General features: G+C 54.2%; 9 protein-coding genes across 9 annotated transcripts; 3 read left to right on the top strand and 6 right to left on the bottom strand.

Moving 5' to 3' along the window:
• Positions 1–1,973: 1,973 nt before the first annotated feature.
• CLAFUR5_04617 (Conserved oligomeric Golgi complex subunit 8) lies at positions 1,974–3,476 on the bottom strand (the record flags this gene model as incomplete). The annotated part of the gene is made up of 1 exon (XM_047903765.1): positions 1,974–3,476. One exon carries the CDS (start codon positions 3,474–3,476, stop codon positions 1,974–1,976), a length of 1,503 nt encoding a protein of 500 aa, XP_047760585.1.
• Positions 3,477–3,844: 368 nt separating this feature from the next.
• Positions 3,845–6,730, top strand: CLAFUR5_04618 (putative ubiquitin-conjugating enzyme E2 25; the record flags this gene model as incomplete). The annotated part of the gene is made up of 1 exon (XM_047903766.1): positions 3,845–6,730. The coding sequence occupies one exon, from the start codon at positions 3,845–3,847 to the stop codon at positions 6,728–6,730; it is 2,886 nt and encodes a 961-aa protein (XP_047760132.1).
• A 127-nt stretch (positions 6,731–6,857) lies between these two features.
• CLAFUR5_04619 (Exosome complex component SKI6) lies at positions 6,858–7,684 on the bottom strand (the record flags this gene model as incomplete). Its single annotated transcript, XM_047903767.1, has 2 exons — positions 6,858–7,329; positions 7,401–7,684. The coding sequence occupies 2 exons, from the start codon at positions 7,682–7,684 to the stop codon at positions 6,858–6,860; spliced, it is 756 nt and encodes a 251-aa protein (XP_047760131.1).
• A 650-nt stretch (positions 7,685–8,334) lies between these two features.
• Positions 8,335–9,635, top strand: CLAFUR5_04620 (Flavohemoprotein; the record flags this gene model as incomplete). Its single annotated transcript, XM_047903768.1, has 2 exons — positions 8,335–9,576; positions 9,630–9,635. The coding sequence occupies 2 exons, from the start codon at positions 8,335–8,337 to the stop codon at positions 9,633–9,635; spliced, it is 1,248 nt and encodes a 415-aa protein (XP_047760848.1).
• A 67-nt stretch (positions 9,636–9,702) lies between these two features.
• Positions 9,703–11,481, top strand: CLAFUR5_04621 (Salicylaldehyde dehydrogenase; the record flags this gene model as incomplete). The annotated part of the gene is made up of 2 exons (XM_047903769.1): positions 9,703–9,855; positions 10,003–11,481. The coding sequence occupies 2 exons, from the start codon at positions 9,703–9,705 to the stop codon at positions 11,479–11,481; spliced, it is 1,632 nt and encodes a 543-aa protein (XP_047760849.1).
• Positions 11,482–11,892: 411 nt separating this feature from the next.
• On the bottom strand, positions 11,893–12,255 carry CLAFUR5_04622 (Aspergillopepsin-1; the record flags this gene model as incomplete). Its single annotated transcript, XM_047903770.1, has 1 exon — positions 11,893–12,255. One exon carries the CDS (start codon positions 12,253–12,255, stop codon positions 11,893–11,895), a length of 363 nt encoding a protein of 120 aa, XP_047760846.1.
• A 72-nt stretch (positions 12,256–12,327) lies between these two features.
• On the bottom strand, positions 12,328–13,708 carry CLAFUR5_04623 (Putative aspergillopepsin A-like aspartic endopeptidase; the record flags this gene model as incomplete). The annotated part of the gene is made up of 5 exons (XM_047903771.1): positions 12,328–12,387; positions 12,459–12,776; positions 12,822–12,938; positions 13,034–13,266; positions 13,321–13,708. The coding sequence occupies 5 exons, from the start codon at positions 13,706–13,708 to the stop codon at positions 12,328–12,330; spliced, it is 1,116 nt and encodes a 371-aa protein (XP_047760847.1).
• Positions 13,709–14,656: 948 nt separating this feature from the next.
• On the bottom strand, positions 14,657–16,888 carry CLAFUR5_04624 (uncharacterized protein; the record flags this gene model as incomplete). The annotated part of the gene is made up of 1 exon (XM_047903772.1): positions 14,657–16,888. One exon carries the CDS (start codon positions 16,886–16,888, stop codon positions 14,657–14,659), a length of 2,232 nt encoding a protein of 743 aa, XP_047760852.1.
• Positions 16,889–17,429: 541 nt separating this feature from the next.
• On the bottom strand, positions 17,430–19,683 carry CLAFUR5_04625 (uncharacterized protein; the record flags this gene model as incomplete). Its single annotated transcript, XM_047903773.1, has 4 exons — positions 17,430–18,871; positions 18,921–19,303; positions 19,375–19,612; positions 19,647–19,683. 4 exons carry the CDS (start codon positions 19,681–19,683, stop codon positions 17,430–17,432), a joined length of 2,100 nt encoding a protein of 699 aa, XP_047760853.1.
• Between the last annotated feature and the right edge of the window lie 343 nt (positions 19,684–20,026).

Here is a 20,026-nt window from a genome sequence, read left to right on the forward strand (position 1 = left end):
CTGTGGGTTGAGGTCATCGAATCCTTGCGAGCACGCAAACGCTTGAAGATCCCCGATGTTCGTCCGACAGAGCAATGAACAACAATCTGTAACGTCCATTTCTCTGCTGGCCACAGGGTGACTTCTACCGTGACACCAAATCGTGGTCGAGGCTCTCGACGGAAGAGACGGAATTGCATTCAGTACTGAAGTCAAGTTGCATCAAGCAGAGACGACCACAATTCACCGCACTCGCTTGGAACAATCCAGCCCAGCGACTCCGGTTCACCCGGTAGGCGCGGCTTCAGTATAGTCATCGCCTCCAACGGTCAAGTGTTCAGCATCTCGCCGATGTCGTCAGCAGGAGGCGACGTCTAAAACAGCGATAGCAGAATGTTGCTCCGCGGATGGAAGCAGCAAGACGAAGCAGGAGAGACTGTTGATGGTGCCAGCATTGCGGCCCCTGGTCAATGGCGGCAGTGTCGATGAACGTGAAGTATATGATGGAAGCGAAGTTAAGGAGCAAGTTGCAGAATATAGGTAGCAAATGAACATTACACTCAGACCATATGACACGCTAATCCTCGTGCGAGTCGCATGGGCAGGGTCTGGATCTTGTCTGCCATCGCAGTCACGTCCCTGCTCTTTACACCCGACAACATCACACTACCCTCACTCTTACCACCCGGAGTCCATCGTGAGCATTCGTACATATCGACATCATGGCTTCAATCTTAGCGACTGCTCACATCCGCATCGCACGCCCGACCAACGACTTCGCAGCCACCAAGCACTTCTACTGCGACGGCCTGGGCTTCGACCGAACCATGCATTTCATGCTCTGTGCCGCAAGTAAAGGCTGTTTCACGGGTCCGGCAGAGCACGAGCGCCTCAATATTACCTCCAGTACTTCTTCTCCAGCTGTTCCTGCACACCACTCCACCTGGCGTACATGGCCAGAATACCCGTCATACCATGATAATGACACCACCCGCGCCGGGGAAGTACATCCCACCAAGGTCCGCCACAACAGCCGTACGCACCGGATTCTTCGGCAGACCATCAGCGCCTACAAGTCCATCTTTCGTAAGTCCAAAGAGTATGTAGATGCTCTTCTCGAAACCCGGCTGACCCGGTTCAATGCGCACCCCGAAACTTGGCACCTTCTGGTCCAGCTGAGAAGCGGTGAAGTCTACCTTTTGGTACATCCAGACTATCACCCACTTTTACATGTCGCTCTTGCTCATCGCCGAGCTGGACGATGAGGTCGCCCCCGATGGCCTCAAGGCGCTCGTCATAGGTACGATGGAAGTGCACAGGCGGTCCACCGCCGGGGACGCAATCGGCAATGGCTTCAGTGTACTTCCCACCGGTCTCGTACCTGTATTTGAGGATCGTGCCACTTTCTCCAGCAACCGGGTTTTTCGATAGTTCGACGCGACTCGTCTCGGACACCTGGCGGGACGTCTTCCTTTCCAGTCATGGTTGCGAAGCGTGGTCAGCTTGGGTATTGGAGGCCAGAGCGTCCGTTGCATGATTTCTGGGGTCAGAGGGTGCTTATAAAGACATTGGATGCAAGGAATCGTGCGTATTTATCAAGGCCTACCACCAGTTGCTGTGGCTCAGCTGAACTTTGGTTGCTTTGAGCTGAATTCAAGCTGATCCTTCCGAGTGGACCGTGCAGTTGGCGTCTGCGCATGGCTCGCTTGCTTGCAACCTTGATGCTTGTGTAACGGTCGGTTGCAGGCAATCGACATCAAATGTGTTGAAGCCAGTAAATCATACGATGACAGAGTCACAAAACTTTGGCTAAATATCGTCAAAGGCGTTGACCCGAAGGGTATACCTATTCCTCGCATTGCCATGGACTTCAGGGTCGTCCAATCGTGATTTTTTGCGAGAAGGGAATTAGCTATCAGCGTGTAGTTCGCCTCGCGCATGTGCTGCAGCGCTTCCATCGCCGCTACTCTGTATGCACGTGCTGTACGCTCGCTTCAACCTGGCAAGGGAGACATCGCTGATGGAGAATGCACCTCCATGCTCGTCTTCCTCCCAGACCCAACTCCACGTGCCAGAACTTCGAGTCGACTTGCCTGCACCCTATGCTTTTGCATGACTTGCACCCATTCAGGGTCATCGTTCTGGCTAGCCTGGTCCTCATCCATCCTCTCCGTCTCCTCCTCGAGCAGCGCCACCGTCATGCTAAAGTCGGCACCCAGTCGACCTAAACTGCCTGCGCAGTACAGCACTTGCGTCAAAAGTGACTCGCGACTGGCCTTTTCGCTGATGTTTGGGAGGTAGTCTTGCAGAGCTGTTTCCAGCATATCGACCAGATGGAGCGCAAATGTGGCCACTGGGGATGGCATTGGGAGCAGCGGATCATTCAAGTCGTCTACGTGGTCGTGGTTACCATCATACTCCGGCTCCGGAGGATTGGTCGGGAAAATGCTCTTGTACATGCTCAAGATACCAAAACTTTGCTCTCGAAATAGCTCGATGTAGCGCTTGAGGTATCGCTCGCTTTGACTGCCAGTCGTAGCTGCGGCCTGATTTGAAGCCTTGCCGTTTGAGCTAGCCTTGCGACTCCCTGACTCCTGGTCTGCGAGCTCGCGTAGCGGATCAAGAGCTTCCAAGGTACTATGTAGCGTACGCAGACGACAAATCAAGAAGAGATACCCAAGCGCACCATCATCATTCGTTGTAGAAGGTGACAGAGTCATGTACTTGGTTGAGAGGGTTCCAGGCTTCACAAGGTTGTGCTCATTCCCGGCCAACTCTGGCGCGACTCTTCTCAGCAAGCCTACCGTACGCATGGCAGCAGCAAGTTTTAGGGTGGGACTCTGAAGCGAAGTGATGAGAATCGTGGCCAGATTCTGTATCTCAGCATCTGATTGCACTGCAATGTTCGATATGAGGTCTGATTGTGGATATAGCGCCTTCAACCGCTTGATGTGTGCGCTGATATCCAATGCAGTAGTGTACGATGTCGTGGAGCTTGCTGCTGTGGAACGACCAGCAGTCCCAGCTTGGGCAGCCGTCACGGTTGACGAGAGCAAGGACGGCAGATCGAGCACATCCGACACTCTGTCCGCATTACGTGACAGCAAGGCCGCCCGTTTCCGTCTGTCCAAGACTGCATTCTCCGTACTCCGATCATACTTCTGCGCGAACTTTGTAGCAGCATCTTCCAGTTCTGGCAGGTCTTCGCTCAATGCCCTGGCCTGGTTGCCAAAAGTCGGTAGCAGTGATGAGAGGCTGGTCAAATGTGTAGACGAGGCTATGACAGCTTTGTGAGATCGTTTTGAGAGCGCCTGGAGATTTCGAAGGTGTGACTGGGCAGACTGTAGTAGCGAGGCCGGCTCGTTGGTGGTCAAGTCTGGGAAGGACAGCGTGCTGAGCCGTGACAGATAGTCGGCCGTCTGGGGATCTCGCGGGGAGGGTGGTGAGTCCGCATTGTCGAGGTACGGAGCCAGCAGCTCGTATAGCGGATCGGCCATATCGTCCTCCGCCGTTCATGCCATGCCGTGCTGTTGGACACCCGGCGATTGAGGGCATTCACGAGCCACGAATTCATGTCTGCTTCGGCACATCTCAGCACTAGCGCCGGCTCGGCCCTTTGTGCCACATGGGCCGGTGTGCAGGCCAACTGGAACAACTCATTCTCAGAGTCGCCGCCACGTCTTGCAACAATCTTTCCATCTTCGCCTGATTTGCTCCGCGATCTTTGTCGACAAGCGAGCAAATATTCGAGTGTCGACATTCAACATTGAGCCACATCATCGCAAGTGAAGCGACTCGCACAATATTAACGACATGATTCGATTCTAAGGTGTCTTCCAAGACACTACCGAACCGACTCGCAGCCATGGAACGAGTACTGCATCCCGACGACATTGTCTACAATAGGGCAGACTCGAAGCAGCTCGCTGTCGTGGAACGGACACACGATGACATCGAGACACACCAACCATTTCCTGGCAGGACGGAGCAGGAGCCGATCAAGCACGATCGCAGCATATCACATGTCGTGTTTCGGCGCTTCATGAAAGATGGAGTGCCACCAAAGGATATGGTGCTCGTGCGATGGCAACTCGAAACGACCATGGAACTCTTACCAACATCCAAAGTCGCGCTTCTCGATCGGTCGTTGTTGATCGGAGACATTGTCAAAAGATCGACGCAAGATGCCATGAGTGGTGTCGTTCTAAACACTTTCACGAAGTGCACGCTTCAGCCTATGTGCGACATTACATATCAAGGGTCCAAAAAGCTCAAAGGTATATTACCTCCCGGTAAGTGGCAACCGGGCGACCCGTTCTGCGTATACCCAAGCGACAAGCCTCATGCTTTGGTGGACATCCCCGCTTCGGAATTACAGTATGTGGAAGCGCCTGCAGAAGACGACCTAGTCATTTACAACGACTGGATCGGCCGCGTTGAAGCAGTCACGAACCAAATACGCATCAAGCTGGCCGACAACTGCGTCGTCGAGCTCATGGACGAGCTAGGGGAACACGCAGACGGTACCATGGGCTCGTTCTTCATCGGTGACATTGCAAAGGCCAAGAAAGGACAACTTCGTATGGGTAAATGGATCTTTGGCCAATATAACCCCAATACGAGCCCCGTCGGTACAGTCGTCAGCGTCAGAACTGTGACCGCAGAGGTCACCTGGCTTCAGAAGCGCATCGGCTGCCGGGATGGCCAGGAGCCACCATTCACGCTTGAGTCGACGGAACTGGAGTCTCAGTACTTCCAGGTATACGATCGGTCACGAAGACCTCGAGAATCTACAAGTACCACGGTGTCGAACTCGGAGATCGACGTGAGGCTCAACCTGCGCGTCCGATTCAACGATTTGACAGGCGCTTGCCTGAAGTACAGCGGCACATCAAGCACGAACCACCTGCCGAAGCTCGATCGCAGCGACCACCTCGGCTACGATATCAACGTGTTCGACATCACGAGCTTTCGGACTGACGTAACGGTGCAATGGCAGGATCTTAGCATTACTACTGAGTCTAGTGTCGACCTAGTTCTGGACCCAACCATAGAGGACGAGCATGCGGCATGGCCCGGCGAAGTATGCCATACCCTCGGCCTACAGCCAGTCGACGGCATGAACAATGTAGAGCAGCCGGAGCGAGTTGGCGTGGTGCAGTCTGTACAAGCTGCTGACCGAATGGCAAAGGTCCGTTGGTGTCCTGGCTCGTACATTCACTACTCACGAGGTCCTGACGATGAGAATGCTCCAGCGCCGGTGCTTGCTCACGAGATTCGTGCTTCAAGTGAAGTTGAAGAGGAAATTAGTCTTTACGACATCGAAGCGCCTGGCTCTCTCAACGTTCGCAGGGGCGATGTCGTCCTTGTTGCCGAGTATCGCCACAGTCTACCGCCGACACGACCGCAAGACAACACATGGCTGGGCGAGATTGTGGATACTCCTTTGGATGGCACGCTGGTCGTCAGACTCGGGGCAGCAGCTGAAGTACGAGACATAGTACTGACACGCGAAGAGGCAATAGTAGCGGTACGTTCCGACGGCACTGGAGATGTTGATGCGTGGGACAACGGGATGGACGAAGACTTTGAAGATGAGGACGATTTCGACTCGGAGTATGATTCTGAACTTGACGACGATGAGTATGACAGCGAACTCGAGGCGGACATGGCAGCAGTTACTGCGACTTATGAGGACGAGCTAGGGAGGCCTCTCGATGAAGACGAAGTAGAGGATGATGACTGGGAGTCAGCTGAAGAAGACCATGACGACGACGATGTCGACATGCAAGACGCGCCAGGTCACCAGACACCACCAACCTCGCACTCAGTCACGCCTGCCGACAGCTTTGAACCGCAGGCCACGCCGCGGACTGCATCCAAGGGCGAGGCAGCACTGAGTACTGAGGCGCCGACGGCCTATGCCATTCTTGATGGCGACGTCCCCTCAGATCACCATTACCACAACGAGCCATCAACATCTAGCGCTGTTCACATGAAGCGCACACAGAAAGAGCACAAGATTCTTCGCAATCCCAGCACACTCCCACAGGGGGTCTACATCCGAAGCTGGGAAACGCGACTTGATCTTCTCCGTGTCCTGCTTGTCGGTCCAACTGAGACACCTTACGAGAACGCGCCGTTCGTGGTCGACTTTTACCTGCCACCGACCTTCCCATCGGACCCACCACAGGCATTCTTCCATTCATGGCCAGCGCTCGCAAAGATTGGCGCCATTGGTCGTGTCAATCCGAATCTCTACGAAGACGGTAAGATCTGCCTGAGTCTGTTGGGAACGTGGGATGGCAACAAACTGGAGGCATGGAATGCTGCAAGAAGCACATTGCTCCAGGTGATCGTCTCTTTGCTGGGCTTGGTACTGGTACGAGAACCGTACTACAATGAAGCTGGCTATGAGGCGCTGGTTGGCAGCGAAGCTAGCAAACGACCAAGCGCGCTGTACAGCGAGCGCATCTTCCTGCGTTCAAAGGGCTTTCTGATAACAGCATTGGCCAACACCGATACTGCTTCCGGCCTGAAGGGTCTCGAGGATGTCATCGGCTGGCTATATCGACACTCCGCAGGACCAAAGTTGTTGGACGAGGCCGTGAAGACAGTTGAAGAGGTGTTGCGGAGGAGTGAGGGCGGCGGAGCGGAACCTGATGGACTGACAGTGATGTCTCGAGGTGCCAGCGTGTCGCTCAGGCGTGCGCTCACCAGACTGCAAGAGCTGCAAGCACAGTCTTCGTGATATGTAGCATAGCGTGATGACCTTTCCAGACTTCGCTCCGAAGACCATTTGGGGTAGTTTCAGGAGCCTCAGACCAGTTTGCAGGGCTCGAGCAAGTCGACCCGTGTCTCGACTATTTTGAGCTCCTTCATCTCCCTGACAGCAACTTCTTCCCATGCTCCCTCACGATCCCATCCAAGATCCCTCTGACCTGCTTACAGCCGTCCAGACCCACGCTGACCATACTCTCCACCCTCGCGACCTGCACTCTCGTCTCCATGACCAGCACAGTGACCTTGTCCTCACCCGTACTCGTGCCCATTGTAAGAAACGGCAATTCCTGCTCTTCCACGCCATTCAGGTCCAGCAGCGGATCTGCCTCCTCGTCATTGCTCGCGTACGATGCGGTTGAGCCTGTCGTGATCGCCGCAACATAGTCCTTCATCGGTACACCGGCATCGACCAATGCCAAAGTCGCAGCATTCAGACACGCTGCCAGAAGTGCTCCGTCCTGGGAAAGAACGTGCAAAACAATCGTGATCGTCGAATGCGGGTAAAATTGCATGAACACGGTACTCGAGAACGCCGAGGAAATGGTATACTGCATTTCTTGTACGCGCCTACATAACACAGATCAGCATCCTCCCGCAGAACTCTCGTCCACTCTCGCTCCCATCCTCCCTTCACATACTTATCACTCTTCCCCCTCCTCTTCCTATCCATGCCACTAAACCCCGCTATTCCAATCTCGACATCAATCGCCGCCTCACGACTCTGCCCTCCACCTCCACCCTGCCGCGCTTGACGAGGTCCGTGGACGGTGCAGATGACTTTTGTGTTACCCATCTCGAAGTAACTGCTTCCGTCCGCGGCGGCTTGGGTGGACATTTGTCCGTGGATGCGGCGGAGCTCGTTCCATCGTCGGCCGTCGATGCGGAGGTGTGCGAGGGCGTAGGTTGAGCTGTCGAGGGGCATGGTTGCGACAGCGAGTGATGAGGGTGGTGGTGGGTGATCTGGGAGGTCGTGATGTTCGGTGGGAAGACCGATGTGTGAAGCTTTGATGAGCAGGGTTGCTGGCGCGTGCCGTTGCTAGCGTGCATGCCACGTGGGAAGGAGGGATGGGAAACAAGGCCAAGATTCTTCTTCAGGAGTGCACGAATGTGACGACCACACCACCTAGAGGCATGCGAAGTGTTTGCGTAGTACGAAATGACTCAGTCATTCTTGGACTCGCTGTCGCATACCCGCAATCGGCAAGAGTCTGGTGATGCTGTCGATCAGTCCGTGGAGATGCAAAGAAGACCATAAGAAACCCATCAGCTTGTCCGCATCCTGCCGACGCGAAGAGGAGGCCTCAAAGAAGGACACACGCGCCGCTTCGTGTTATACCCGTCCTACAACGACCTGTCGCCGCAACTAGGAATAGCACCATGGCCGTGTTGCTTACCCATGGGAGTATTTGTTACGCATGAGGCCATAACTTTCATGCCCTTCTCCGCGGATTCACTTCGGGCATGTACAACAATGGGGCCAATGTGGTCCTGCAGGTAAGTATATATTATTGTCTACAGCATAGTGGCTAGTATGGGTCTACAAAGGCTTCAAAGCACAAACCAACAACGACAATGCCACTCACACCAGAACAAGTCAAGATTGTCAAGTCTACCGCACCTGTTCTTGCAGAACACGGCAATGCTGTCACTACGCTATTCTACGAAACTGCCCACGAGGAGTACCCCGAACTGCACAATGTCTTCAACCAGACGAACCAGGTCAACAACCATCAAGCCCAAGCATTAGCTGGATCGCTGTATGCATACGCATCGCATATCGATGATCTTGGCAAGTTGAGCCCAGCTGTCGAGAAGATCTCCCAGAAGCATGCTTCACTCTACATCCAACCAGAACACTACCCTATCGTCGGCGAAGGACTTCTAAGGGCAATGGGCAAAGTCCTTGGAGACGCCTGCACTCCGGAGATCCTCGATGCGTGGACCGCAGCGTACTGGCAACTGGCGAACCTCTTCATCGAGCGAGAAGAAGTACTCTACGCCGAAGCCAAAGGCTGGACTGACTGGAGAGACTTCGTCATTGCGGATAAGAAGCAAGAAAGTGACGAGATCACCTCTTTCTATCTCAAGCCTGTTGATGGCGAGAAGCTGCCTGAATACCTGCCTGGCCAATACACTTCCGTTCTGACAGACGTCCCGCAATTTGGCTACAAGCAGTCAAGGCAGTATTCGCTTTCTGAAGCACCAAGACAGGACTACTACCGTATCAGCGTCAAGAAGGAGGCAGGCCTGGAGCAACAACATTCCGAGGCGCCGGCTCACCCAGGCTGGATCTCAAACATCCTGCACAACGAGAAGACGGTTGGTGATGTCGTCAGGCTTTCGCACCCGGCTGGGGAGTTCTACTTCGACCCGGTGAAAGATCAAGATGCACCCATTGTACTCCTGTCTGCCGGCGTGGGCATCACGCCGATGATCGCCATTCTCGATACTGTCCTTCAGCGCGGCTCGAAACAGCCGATTGCTTTCATCCATGGTGCCAGGAGTAAATCGGCTCAAGCATTCAAGCAACATATCCGCGACCAGGTTGCTGAGCACTCTAGTGTTCACGCTGTTGACTTCGTCAAGAATGTCAAGGCTGATGCTGATGATGAAGAGCAAGGCCTTCATCATGTTGGACGCTTGGCATTGAACTTGGTTGATGATGACAAAGATCTGTACTTGAACGACAGCAACACCAAGTACTTTGTGTGCGGGCCTGAGGCTTTCATGGCTGATATGTGGAGGGGTTTGAAGGCCAAAGACGTTGATGAAAGTAGAATCAAGATGGAGGTGTTCGGAACTGGCGAGCTGCCGGTAAGTCTTGCTATGCATATTTTGCCTGAATCTTGGACTGACCGTCTACCTAGCTTTAGTTCACATTTGATTCGGCGATATACCATGCGACAGATACCACACAGACCTTGTAGCGATACAGGTTAGATGCGACGGAACCTTTACAACACTAATGCGGCGAATGCACTGCTTCGTCATCGTCATTGTCTCCACAACATCATATTGCCCGCTTACCCGAGCCAGCATCAGACCAACGTACTTGAGAGCTTGCAGTGCACGATGCCGGCGCTTCAGAGTATGGTGAGTGGATCTCGGTGGCGTACCGATCGTCGCTAAGATCTTGTATCACCAACATTCACGAGTCCCGAACACACTTCACCTTATCCTTGGCATTTCATTGATTGCAACACCCTTGTCCACTAATACAGCATAGTTATGCCTCTGCAGAAAGACTCACAAGGAAGAGATGTCGTCCCAATATTCATCAACGGCAAAGCTCTTCCAGTCAACGAAAGCAAGGTCCAACCAGTGAAGTCAGCAGCTCGAGACAAAACAATCCATTACTACGCCAGCGCTTCCAGGGACACCTGCATCGAAGCCTGCGATGTTGCTTCGAAAGCCTTCACAGGCTCAACCCTTTCCACGGGCCGCGATGGCTGGCGAAGAGCTTCGGCCTTTACCCGCCGCGACATCATCCTCAAGGCTGCCGACCTCTTCGAGCAGCACCGGCAGTACCTAATCGCAGCGCAAATGCAAGAGACCTCATGTCCTGAAGCCTGGGCAGTCAACAATGTCAACATCTCTATCGCTTACATGCGCGAGATTGCCAGTGCTGTCAGTGCCATTCGAGGCGACATTCCACCCATCGAAAAGCCAGACACGTTCGCGTTCGTGTTCAAAGAACCCGTTGGACCTGTGCTGATCATTCCTCCCTGGAATGGGGCGCTCGTGCTTGCTGCTAGAGCCGTAACGTCTGCTATCGGAGCGGGTTGTACTGTCGTCCTGAAGAGTAGTGAGCTCTGCCCTCTGACGCATGTCACCATAGTCGACATCTTCCACCAAGCTGGTCTTCCGCCAGGCGTCCTCAACTCCTTATCAGCAGATCGCAAGAGCGCAGCTGAAGTTACAGAAACTCTCATCGCCCATCATGCAATCCGCAAAATCGAGTTCATCGGTTCTGCAGCCGTGGGTCGTATCATCGGTGCCATAGCCGCGAAGCATTTGAAACCCGTCCTGATGGAGCTGGGAGGGAAATGTCCAGCCATTGTGCTAGATGATGCCAACCTCCAAAAAGCTGCAACGCTCTGCGCCAAGGGCGCCATTCTGCACCACGGCCAAATCTGCTTCGGCACAGAGCGTATCATCGTCCAGCGAAAGGTCGCTGCGCAATTCCAGGAGCTCTTAATCAAAGCCGTCGAAAAGGAAGATGGAGGCTTCGCAGTCCACGCCGAAATGGCGAAGAAAGCACAAGTCATCCTCCAAGATGCTCAAGACAAAGGCGCCACGTTCCTGACCGGAGGACCAGAAATGTCCTCGCACGGCAAAGGTCTCAAACCTTCCATCGTCCTCGTCGACTCAGCAACCAAGAGAGAAGATCTGAAAATTGTCGATGAGGAAACGTTCGGGCCCTCAGCTTCCCTATACGTCGTCGAAGACGATACTCATGCGATCCAAGTCGCCAACGCGAGTGCCTATGGCCTCAATGCTACGATCCACTCAACCAATATGGAGAGAGCGATTAAGATGGGCAGGGAGCTGGAGTATGGGCAGGTACATGTTAACAGTATCTCGGTCTTTACGAGTCCGACGGGCCCGCAGGGTGGCGTGAAGGGAAGTGGATGGGGGAGGCAGAATAGTCGGTGGGGGCTGGAGGAGTACTTGCAGGAGAAGTTTATTACGTATCATGGGAAGGATGTGGATGCTTGAGCGATATGCTTCGAGATGGCGAGGAGGTGCGGAGCTCCTGGCGCGGCTCTGGTGGCATGGTAGTACAGCGCACAGTGAGAGACGGAGTTGGCAGGCAAGTCTACTGGATCCGAGAATGCAGATCTGAGAGGAGCAGACGCGATCATGGAGGGCAGGCCGTGGCCGTGCTTCGAACGTGTCGAAAGATGCGGAGCGACTGGCAGCACGGTCTCGCTTTAGTTAGTACAGCACGCCGTGATATCACCTCTGCTATGTAAAGAAGTGCATGTCGAGTCGTAGGTCAAGTCTTTCTCAGGATGTATAGGTCGTCTCCTAGAATATCGCGTCGTGCACTGCTTCCCCTCCGCATCTCACCATCCTTCCAAGCTACTGATGAACTCCCGCCACTCTCAAAACCACTCCCTGCCTAAATCACCTCTTCCCTTGCAAGTCCTCTCGTTGTACCCAGCCAAACCTCTTCCCACCCTGATCGAAAATCGCATACATACTCTTCAACAGGCTCCCTCCAAAAATGCTAAATGCCATATTCCCTCTACTTTGCCAGCCCCCAAACATCATTCCCCCTCCCACATCCGCAAAACCCACATCATCTGGATCCACAACACACTCACAATCCCCAATCGCCACCTTCAGCACTGGCAACTTCTCCCTCGGCGTATTGGCAGGAAACACAAAGCCTCCTTGATCAGCGTCATATTTTGAGCCCGGGATCGCTGCGTAGATGGCTCGGCAGCTGTCGTCGTCGATGAGAGCGAGGGTCGTGCCGGTGTCCATAATGCCGGTGTTGGAGCCGTTGTTGATGAGGTGTCTGGCATTGTTGATTGTGATGTGGGCTGATTTGATTTCCTAGAAGCCTTTGGAGGTGTCGATGGGAGTGTAGCGGGGAGTCTGATTGGCGAGCGCTTCCTAAAAGCGCGTCGTGTTAGTGGCATCTCCACGGAATGAGAGCTTTCTGAGCGACGGATGTAAGCGCGTACCTGATCAATGTAGCCAAACGTATAGAACGGCGGCACCTTGTCCATCCGATTTGTCAAGTAGGCTGTGAAGAGCTCGCTGCCCTTGGGAATGTCGGCTTGGATCACCATGTTCTCTACTGGCGTGTGAACGGGCTGAGGCTGCACGGTATTGATCGTTCCGAACGCCAAGCCTAGCAAACCATCACCTGCAGTGCTCTCGAAGCTAGGCGCGATGGCTTTTGCGAGCTCGACAGCTTGATTTTCCACGGAGAGGCCTCCGACTGTGACCGTATCGGTGCCTACTGAGCCACTCGCACTGGAGCCATCGCCGTATGTAATCTGTTGGTATCAGCCAATGCACGACACGCTATCTCATTCACTTACCGTCCAGCTTTGACCCTGTGACGCTTTCCAGCTGTTGCTCTTGCTGGGATCGAAGATGTGGTGGCCATTGCTGCGCCCAGCGTCTTGTGTGTTCTTGGGGAGGGACGTAGACCATAGCTAAAGGTCCGAGCTTCCGGTGTCGAAGTTGAGGTTCTGTAGGTGAATGGAGTGAGCATTACATTCAACTCTGCACGTGCATTTCATTCACTTACCATCGCTTGCACGGGTGTGCCTACCCCAACTTGCGCAAGATATTCTGAGTCATCCTGGATATTCTGCGCTTCGACTCCACCTTTTCTGTCTGTGGTACCATCGGTTGACAACATACGGCCAACTGAGCGCGTGAGGGCGAGGTGCGTTTCAGGCTTGAAGCGCTGCAGAGGATTATTTGCGAGGATATCCTGTACGAACGTGAAGGGCGACGGCAACGTTGGAGTGATTTCGACTACAACATGCGTGATTAGCTTCGAAGCATGCGACGCGACGCGCTCATTCTTACATTTCTTGACTAGGTGTCCTAGGGAATGGCGCGCGGAAGGTGTCCACTTCGAGTTTTTGACTAGGGAGATGCGATGTAGTCCATGTAGCTGGCCAGAATGTGCTGCGTAGGTGCTCGGGAGTCCATGACGCTGCTGGTACACTGTTTTGATGTCTTCCATAGGCATGGTGATGGTTGGTAGGTGACTCGAAGGATGATGTATGCGATAATAGCCGCGAAGGTGCTTCCGAGGCGTAGAAAGGCTTGAGGTTCGCGAAGCGCATCGCCGCGCGCCGTCCCTCGAGCTGAAAATGCACCTTCTGAGGAGCCCATGCCACTTGCACCTTGTCAAAACAGCAGTATCGACTCGCGCGTCCTCGCACGGACTTGTCGATGACGGCCGCTCCATGCAGTCGACGTGCTCCAAGCGGCTGTATGCCCTTCATACCGCTCGAAACCACCACGTCCTCTTGAAGCACGATCACCCCGTCCGTCGACTGCCTCTAACCTCGGATCCTGAACCACTTGAACGACGCTCCAGATATACCTAGCTCTCCATGGGACTGGCAGTCCACCACGGCACTTAGAACCACCACGTCCACTCGAAGCACCACATCCAGCAACCCATGAGCCAGTCGGCTCTTCACTCCGCTGCACCGCTGGCTCAACGACGGCTCCGCCCGACATCCACTTTCTAAGCTCATATCAGTCCTTCGCCCCTTTCAAGACAACAACATTACCCCGAAGCACGATCGACCCGTCGAGTGCAAATTCTTCGTGTCTGGAATCTTGGACCATTCAAAAATACAGTTCAACCTCATTCCGGGGTATCTGCACTACTCAATTAACGACTCAAAGCCCAACCTCTGCACAAAGACAAGAGTTTAAGGCATCTGCTGTCCCATCCCAACGCCTCTGCTGACCAGCATCGCCGGTGTGCGCGCGTAATGACAACAAACAATATCAAGAATATGTAAAGAATATGTTTGCAAGACCCATGGGGGTAGTCCATTCCCTTGCTTGCCATATCTCCTTCAGGACTCCCCTTTTATTCCTGAAACGCCATGCTTGCTGATCCGAGAAGCAGGGGCCACGAGTGGCGAAACCAGATAACGCAAAGAAACGATAGTCGTGAAGATGTTGCGGCCGTTAAGCGCGGTCAATTTGCCGGGAGAGCACTCAATTCACGCAGCAGGTATTTCCGCTTTCGATGAGGGCGGTTCAAGCGCCTAGGCGGCTCGACTGCGTCGATCCACGCTTGAATCTGCAGGTACCTCTCGGCGGCAGTCAGAGGATGCGGCTTGAGCAGACAAGAAACCAGCGGGAACCAGTCATATGGCCTTACGTCAGACAGGTACTACTGCATAGGCGTCTGTGCTGGGTAGTAAGCAGGCTGCATTTGAGAATAGTAGTACGCAGCCTCCGGCGCTGGTGTAGGAGGGGCCATGCCGACCAAAGCATTCGTTGGTACAAAGCTCCTCGCTGGCCGATAGTCTTCGGTCTCTTGTCGTCTGCGTGCCTCTGACGCCGGCAGGTAGTGTGTTGTACCATCTCTTTCGTATGCCACGATCTCTTCTGACGATGCTTGAGGGGGTTGTTGTTGCGGCTGCGGCTCACTCTGTGCCTGTTGGGGCAGCGGCTGCCGTGGCGATGCTTGTGGGTGTGCCATTTGTGTGCCGGGCGGTGACATCATATAGCCTTGTTGAGGTGCACCATACATCGGCATTTGCGGATACGCTGGAGGCCCTTGCGGATAGTAGTAACCTTGTTGGGGAGGGTAAGGCGCGTAGTACGGGTTTGCTCCATATGGCATCATCTGGGGTTGAAAAGCGGGTGCCTGCATTGCTTGTTCCGGGATGTTTGAGAGAGGAGTCCCTGCAGCTGGTTGAGGCTGGTAGGAGTACTGCTGACCTGGCGAGTAATAAGCTCCTGCTGGTGGGCCAAAGGTCGACTGCTCGTTCATGTGCGGTGGTAGTTGATTCTGGAACGGCTGCTGTGCCTCAGGAGGCACGGAGGCATTCTGTAGCACGGCGGGAGACTCAATGTCAGTAACAGAAAGTACCTTCTGCGGCCTTGGCTGGTGAACAGTGGTGGTTGGCGTGCCCTGGAATGCTGGTTGCGACGGCAGAGGGTATGAGGGAACTTGATATCCGGTAGGCGTTTGGTGACCGGAAAGTGGGCCCGTGGGTGTGTTGAACGTCGAGAAGTGCGGTTGAGAGCCATGCGGTAGTCGAACGATTGGCCTGTTGGGCGGCATACCACCTGCATATGCTGAACCAACAGGCGAGAATGCGTTCTCCCGCGCAACGCTCGCAAACGACGAGCGTCGGCTAGCGGCGACACTAGCAGCATACACGCTTCCGCCGTACATCGATGTCCTTCTGCTCGAGTATCCGTATCCGCCAATGCTTCTTTGGTATCCACTCCTGCCGAAACCTTGCTGATTTGGCCTCATCTGCCTGGGAATGAAGATGAACGATCTCTCTGGTGCAGGGAAGATATAGCGCTGGATATGTGGAGGTAGGGAGATCCGCACGGGTTTGTCTCGACGAAGTGGTGGGCGATGGTCCGGCAGTCGAGTGTACTGTTTCCACGGCACCTCAGAGAAGGTGATGGGCTCTATCATGTTCGGCAACAACAGCCGAATTTGGACCTTCCCCACGACCGCTGTTCTCGAAAAGCAAAGTACTCGAGGCTGCTGCTGCTGATAGTTCTGCTGATTAGCATGAGCAGCCTTCCCGAACAGACGTGCAGACTCGTCACGATCTTGGGGGGAGTCTGCGGGCTTGGCAAAGTTGGAAGTGTCTTTGCTCGGCTCCTCGTTGATCGTGTCATGCAGATCATGCTTCCAAGTCTGTTGCGCGGACCTGTCTGCTTGCGCCATCTGATGCGAGGGTGGAAACGAAGGTGCCACATTGCCAGCGCCTCTGCCGCGACCTCTCACGTTCCATGCACCCCTTGTCGGTGGACCAGTCTGAGCGTGATGCGAGCGAGTATCGTGCATGAAGAAGTTGCCACGATTGGGTATGAAGGCAGGATCGGCGTCGCGCTTTTTGCGATACTCTTCATGGTCTCGCCTCTGCCGTTCTGCAGGGGACTGCGAGTAGCCGGTAAGCGGCGCAACGGCGGGTGCTTGTGACGCAGCTGCAGATGTGCTCCGGTCGATGCTTTCGAAGTCCACCACGTCCTGCGCTGCTGCCTGCTCGTCCATGTTCAACCCATTGAGCATGGCTTCGGTATCTGCCATTGCCTTGAAAGTCGTCGGCTGCCACTGTGAAGAAGGTTCTGCCACTTGATACTTGCCTGTCTTCTTTGCCGCCTTCTTCCTGCTCTTCCGTGCCTTTTTGCCCGCGCTCTTGGCTCCATTCGCTGCTGTCTCAGACTTTTGCTGCGCGGCTTCGGCGCCGGCCTCTGCTGCTTCAGGATCGCCCAAAGTGCTCGTGTCGGCCTCATCGTCCTCCAGCTCGCTGAGGACAGATCCTTCGCTCTGCGAATCGTCCACCATTACCGGCCCTTCCTCGTCCTCCCCTTCTTCATCCGGGCGTCTGCGGCGACCCACCAGCGACTTGAATGACCGTCCAGCCGCCATTTCGAGCTAGAATTAAGTATGTTGGAAGCGGAAGGAGTGGCTGAAGTGAAGCAAATGGCTGCAAAGGGGCGTTGGGAGTGCCAGAAAGGGCGCAACCAAGTGTTGAATGCCGGAGGAGTGGCGAGGGTGTCGCTAGGTCGGGAGGAGAGCGCGCGCAGAGATGCACGACTGTGTCATCTCAAAGTTCCGCGGCGCTTTGTGCGGTCGGTTACTGCGATGTCAAGGACATGGACGCTGTCGGGCTCAGCAAAGAGCATGCCACCAGTTCTAGACGTGTGAGCAGTCACGATCGGTACATGCCAAGTCCACGCTAACGGCAAGGATTACTAACGGTGCAGGAGGAAGCTCCGATGCAGCAAAATAGCCAAGGAAGGTTCAACAGACAGTGGATACTATGTAGTGAATATCATATACATATATGTATTAGGGTGAGTCTTGGGGGGCTTTCGGTTCACGATAGTGACGGGCTTGCGAGGCGTCTTCATATAGCGCCACCTGATCAAAGACACGATGCAGCGGCGAAAGTGTATTCTGGCTTGTTCTATGAGCTCTCTTTACCCAGCTTCGTCAACTCCTGCAAAAACGTGGCCGCATTGACAAGTTCTGTACTGCCATACACGACACGTTTCCGGCCGACTGTACTTGCGTTACCAGCTCCGCCTGTCGTGCGTTTCGACCAGTCCTGCAGATTGCCGTACTCGTCCATGCTGCCACCACCCACTGTGAAGACGATGGCTTCACTAAAGCCTTGTCTCCGCTGCCCGAACGACGGGTCAATGCCACGTGTCTGCTGTGTGCCCGACCGTGCATCTTTGGCACTGGGTGGCATCGTTCCTCGAGCATTGGCAGATCGCGGGTCGAAGTATAAGAAGCCTTCTGTCTTCTGCAGCGCGCTTGTTGACGCGTTCTGCGGGTCCATCAGACTCTCGGTGATCTTCGTGAGCGTCAGGTCCTTGTTGGCCGGTAAAAAGTTCTTCACGCCCGAGATCAGGTTGTCGAAGTTCGCGCCGAGACCTGCATCCTTGAACCGGTCTGTAAGACGGGAAGAGATCGAGCTGAAGCCGCGGAATAGATCGTTGGATGCCGATGATTGTTGTGGCTGCTTCTCTGGCGCAGACGAAATCATCGTCATCCGCGTGATCTCTCGCACACGTCGGATGTATGTCAACGGCAATGTGTCGACGCCTTGCTTCTTTAGCGCTTCTTCGAACTGCTCCATATCTGTTCGAGACAGCTCCGCTTCAGTGCTCAAGAACCAGATGATGAAGATGCGAAGCTTGTCCAAGGGCTCATTACCATGATCAGCTCCGTTGATAAGCTCCAACATTTGTGGCTTGGTCTGCTTCTTGATGTCTTCCTCAAGCTGGAAAAAGTTATCAAGTTGTCGGTCCTTGATGCCATTCAGCAACGCCGAGGCAATGTTCATGTGCATGTCTAAAAGAGCTTTGCGCTCCCGCAGCTCAGGTAGAAGCGTGATCGCAGCTTTCAAGTGTTGCGCAGACGCACTAGTGTCGTTCTGTAGGTCCTCTATCGAATTTGCACCTGTTTTCTTCGTAACGTCTGCGGCATCTTCCTTGTACCGGGTCAGCTCCGCATCGATGTCTTCCGCGACTTGTGGGAATGGCGTGCCAGAGTTCTTGTTCCAGAAGAAGTCGTTCGAGTTCAGATCATAGGACTTCTTGACGGTCCCTTTTGCCACGTTTCCCTCCTCCGCCGGCGTCTCCACAGTGATGCGGTTCAGATGCATGCTCAGTACGTCGTGAATCAGGGATTGATATGTCCAGGAGTGGGAGAGCATTGGTACAAGGTCGACATTCCGATCGACGATGATCAGTACTGGTCTCGAAGACGTTGTTGCCGTCGATTTGCCCGAGAACAGATTGTCCTTTGAGTTCAAGATGTGGTCGCGGAGCTTACGGTCCAGCTTTGCAGCGATCATCTCGGCGGCGCCTCCCTTTGGACATCTGATAATGGGTATTGTGCCTGTATTGCAGTCAGTATCGCTGCTGCTAATGTAGGATGGCATGCGTACCCATCGTTACTGCGACGCTAAACAGTCCGCTGACGATGCGGTCGACATTGTTATCGATCTCTTCGTCGCTCGTCTGAGCACTGTTCATCGCCCAGTATGTCTCCTTGCCCATACCCAAGCTGAACAAGTTGGGTTCGCTGACAATGAAGTTCAGGTACTGGTCGAAGACCTGACTGATGCTCTCGGAGGTGTTCGCTTGGGCCGTCTGCGTTGCGAAGTCTTCGAGCAGTGGCCGTGGAATGGAAGAGAGGAAGTTGATGTATGCAGGCGAATACAAGCCGTTCTGCAAGTCCTGAGTGATGCGCTCCAAGTTCGACGCTGTCGGCTCAACGAGATACACCACAGGTACATCGGGTATGGCATGCCGCTGTCCATTGATGTTTCTGGCGATAGAAATCAGCAAGAGCTGCGTGAAGCTCAGCGTGTGCTGCAAGACAAATGTCCTTGAACATACAAGTGTATTGTGATTCCCCAGCTTCGTAGGTCGTTAACCCGCAGCACGCTACTAATGACATCTCTTCCTAAGTTGTCGAAGACCAGCACTTTCCATATCGGCTCGCCGTCAGAGTTGAGGATCGGGGTGGACTTGGGTGTTACGCCGTTCGATGTCGAGGCTTCGAGGTCGCTGTTTTCGGAGTTCGCATGGTTGAGATTGAGTATGCGCTCGATCGAGGCTTTGGGTTCGTCAACTACTGCCCTTGGAACACGCATAGCCAGACTACCCACCTACTTGGCGATCTCTCAGTGACTGATATGAAGACATGGTTGTTGTGGCTGTGGTCCAGCCTACTCAATGTTCAGCGCATCGAGCACAGCACAGCGGAAAGGATCGGAGGTGGAATTTGACAAGTAGCCGTTCTGCAACAAGACGTATCTGCAAAGAAGGCCTTCAATAGCTGTCCTCTATCATGTGAATGCGACTTTGAACACGATGACAGCTTCCGCGTATGTGATGCCGCCGCGCGCTAAGTGCGGCTCCAGCCGTCAGCATGACCAGGATTAGCTTTGCCCGCGCTTTCTCGCTCTTCACCTTCGCCACAGCTTTCTGCTTCACACTCTTCCTTCTCATCAACACCGACTTCTCCCACACACACACACACACACAT

This window comes from Fulvia fulva, chromosome 4 (assembly GCF_020509005.1).
Source record: "Fulvia fulva chromosome 4, complete sequence".
NCBI lineage: Eukaryota > Fungi > Ascomycota > Dothideomycetes > Mycosphaerellales > Mycosphaerellaceae > Fulvia > Fulvia fulva.